The 2030-nt window shown below is 47.4% G+C and overlaps 1 protein-coding gene across 1 annotated transcript; it reads right to left on the bottom strand.

The window, feature by feature from the left end:
* Window positions 1-422: 422 nt before the first annotated feature.
* LOC131329886 (uncharacterized) lies at window positions 423-1787 on the bottom strand. Its single transcript, XM_058363306.1, has 2 exons — window positions 963-1787; window positions 423-596 (listed from the first exon to the last, which is right to left on the bottom strand). The coding sequence occupies exons 1-2, from the start codon at window positions 1785-1787 to the stop codon at window positions 423-425; spliced, it is 999 nt and encodes a 332-aa protein (XP_058219289.1).
* Between the last annotated feature and the right edge of the window lie 243 nt (window positions 1788-2030).

The raw sequence follows: 2030 nt of genomic DNA, 5'->3' as shown, positions 1-2030 counted from the left end.
TCTTCACGTCTTCTTTTCCTCCCCAACTGCATCACTTGTTGGTCATGCTTCACTTGCCTTTGGAGCAACCTCACCTCATTTCTCTTATAAGGTGCGGCCAATCCATGTATCATATGGATTACACCCCTTGGATTTTGCTCGTAATCCAACTCCATTGCTTTTTCAACTCCCTTGTGTTCTTCCTGAATGAATTCTTTCAAATAACCACGAGTGACTAAGTCATCGAGGTGCTGCTTAAACATCTCACAATCTTTCATCATGTGACCCTAATCCTTGTGATAACTGCAATGCTGGCTCGTAGTTCGCTTTGCATATTTATCTCCTTCCAGTCTCGGGGGCCACTTAAAATATGGACTGTTCTTTATTCGATAAAGAATCCGATAGATTGGTTCTTTCCAAACCGTAGTTACTGAAAAGAAAGACTAGGGGTCTGGGGCATGCTTCTCCTTGTACGGCTCTTTCTTATCCTGCCCATAGTCCTTCCTTTCCCGGTATGTTTTGGGCTCTGGCTTATCAGCCTTCTTTGCAAGCCCCTTGGCTTGCTTGGCAACCACCTTGCCGTATTCCTGGAGTATGTCATCCTCGTTCCTAGCATGCTGCTCAATTCATTTCATTAGCTTTGTCAGTGTTCCTACTGGACTCATGTTTAACGATCGGCGCAGCTCCCCCCGAACAGGCAGCCTAGTCTTGAACGTGGCTATTGCGTACTCCTCACTGCAACTTTCAATCTCGTTGAAAGTTTCCCGGTACTTCTTTGCATAGTCCCTAATCGGCTCGTTCTATCCCTGCTTCATAACGGAGAGGCTCTCAAAAGTCTTTGGTGCTTTTCTGCTTGTTAGGAACTGAGCAGTGAACTCTTCGGCTAGCTGCCTCCATCCTCACAAGGAGTGCGAGCCTAGCTTATGGAACCAGGACAGAACCACCTTTCCCAAACTTGATGGGAACATCTTGCACATAATTACATCATTCCCGTTGTGCATGAACATTGCTTGTTGGTAATGTTCTATATGCGCCACAGGATCTATATTTGTTTCATAGAGTATGAACGCACCGTGCTTTACCCTGCTCAGCAGCCTTGCCTCCTGCAACCTCCTTGCAAAAGGGGAGGATGCTATATTGTTGAGAGCCTTTCGTGCTGCTTCTCGTGCAGACATGGTCCCCTCCTTGCGTTCCTTCGTTTTATTGGGAGCGTTCCTTTCCCAATCAGAATCAAGTCTCTCGTACCTATCCCTATGGTGTTTCCTAGTCTCTCCCTCCTTAGGGGTGAGACTCCGGCTTCTGCTCCTTCTTTTTCTTGAAGAAGCCTTTCGCGGTTCTGGAGTTCGGCTTCTACTTCTGCTCCTTCTGCCTACTGAAGGAGCCTTCTTGTATTTCACCATAGCATATCTGTCTCCTCTGGAATTTCTTCGCGAAAGTCCAGAGTCCTCAAGATGTTCTCGGATCCGTTCCAACTCTCGAATCTCATGCTTTCGTTTCTTAATCAAACGAGCAAACTCCTCGATTTCCTGCCTCTTTTTGTAGAGGATGTCTTCATTATTGTGCACGCTTCTTGAGTGTGCAACCGATTCCTTTTCACGGCGGGATTTACTCCTTCGTGTGGACTCCGTGGCCATCCTGCCCTCCCAATTCTTGGAGCCACCCAGGGCGGTCAGGGGATTACCCTTGCTTGTCGCCTTCCTCCCATGTCTGCTTTCGGGCTTTCTCGGAGCCCCTGGTGGGTATTTATTGCCTCTCCCACTTAGCAGATTCTTTGGGTCGAATGGCACCGTTGGATTTTTTTCCACCATGGTCGTTTTTCAAAGAGAACTCTTTCGTTTCCCACAGACGGCGCCAATTGTAAGTGGAGAAAAACAAAAGAGGCTTTGAACATGCAAAAATATAACGGCTACTCGTGACTCCTCATCGGAACCCTAGTTCGACGTCGGAGCTCTAACCTACTAAATAGACAAGGGGTGAGCGCACCTTTGCCTCTCGTGGCAAAGGCCCTCCGATGCCTAAGTTAGTATCACGTACTAGTTGAAAACCATAAA

Source organism: Rhododendron vialii, chromosome 1a (genome assembly GCF_030253575.1).
Source record: "Rhododendron vialii isolate Sample 1 chromosome 1a, ASM3025357v1".
In the NCBI taxonomy this organism is placed as follows: Eukaryota; Viridiplantae; Streptophyta; class Magnoliopsida; order Ericales; family Ericaceae; genus Rhododendron; species Rhododendron vialii.
This window is presented reverse-complemented; position numbering and strand designations above follow the sequence as displayed.

What these genes read in the sequence shown, in the direction of transcription:
- LOC131329886 (XM_058363306.1), bottom strand. Translation starts at nt 1,787, where the DNA reads ATGGTGGAAAAAAATCCAACGGTGCCATTCGACCCAAAGAATCTGCTA. An exon ending in TCATGCACAACGGGAATGAT is followed by an intron (nt 597 to 962) that starts GTAATTATGTGC and finishes TGAATTGAGCAG; the next exon opens with CATGCTAGGAACGAGGATGA.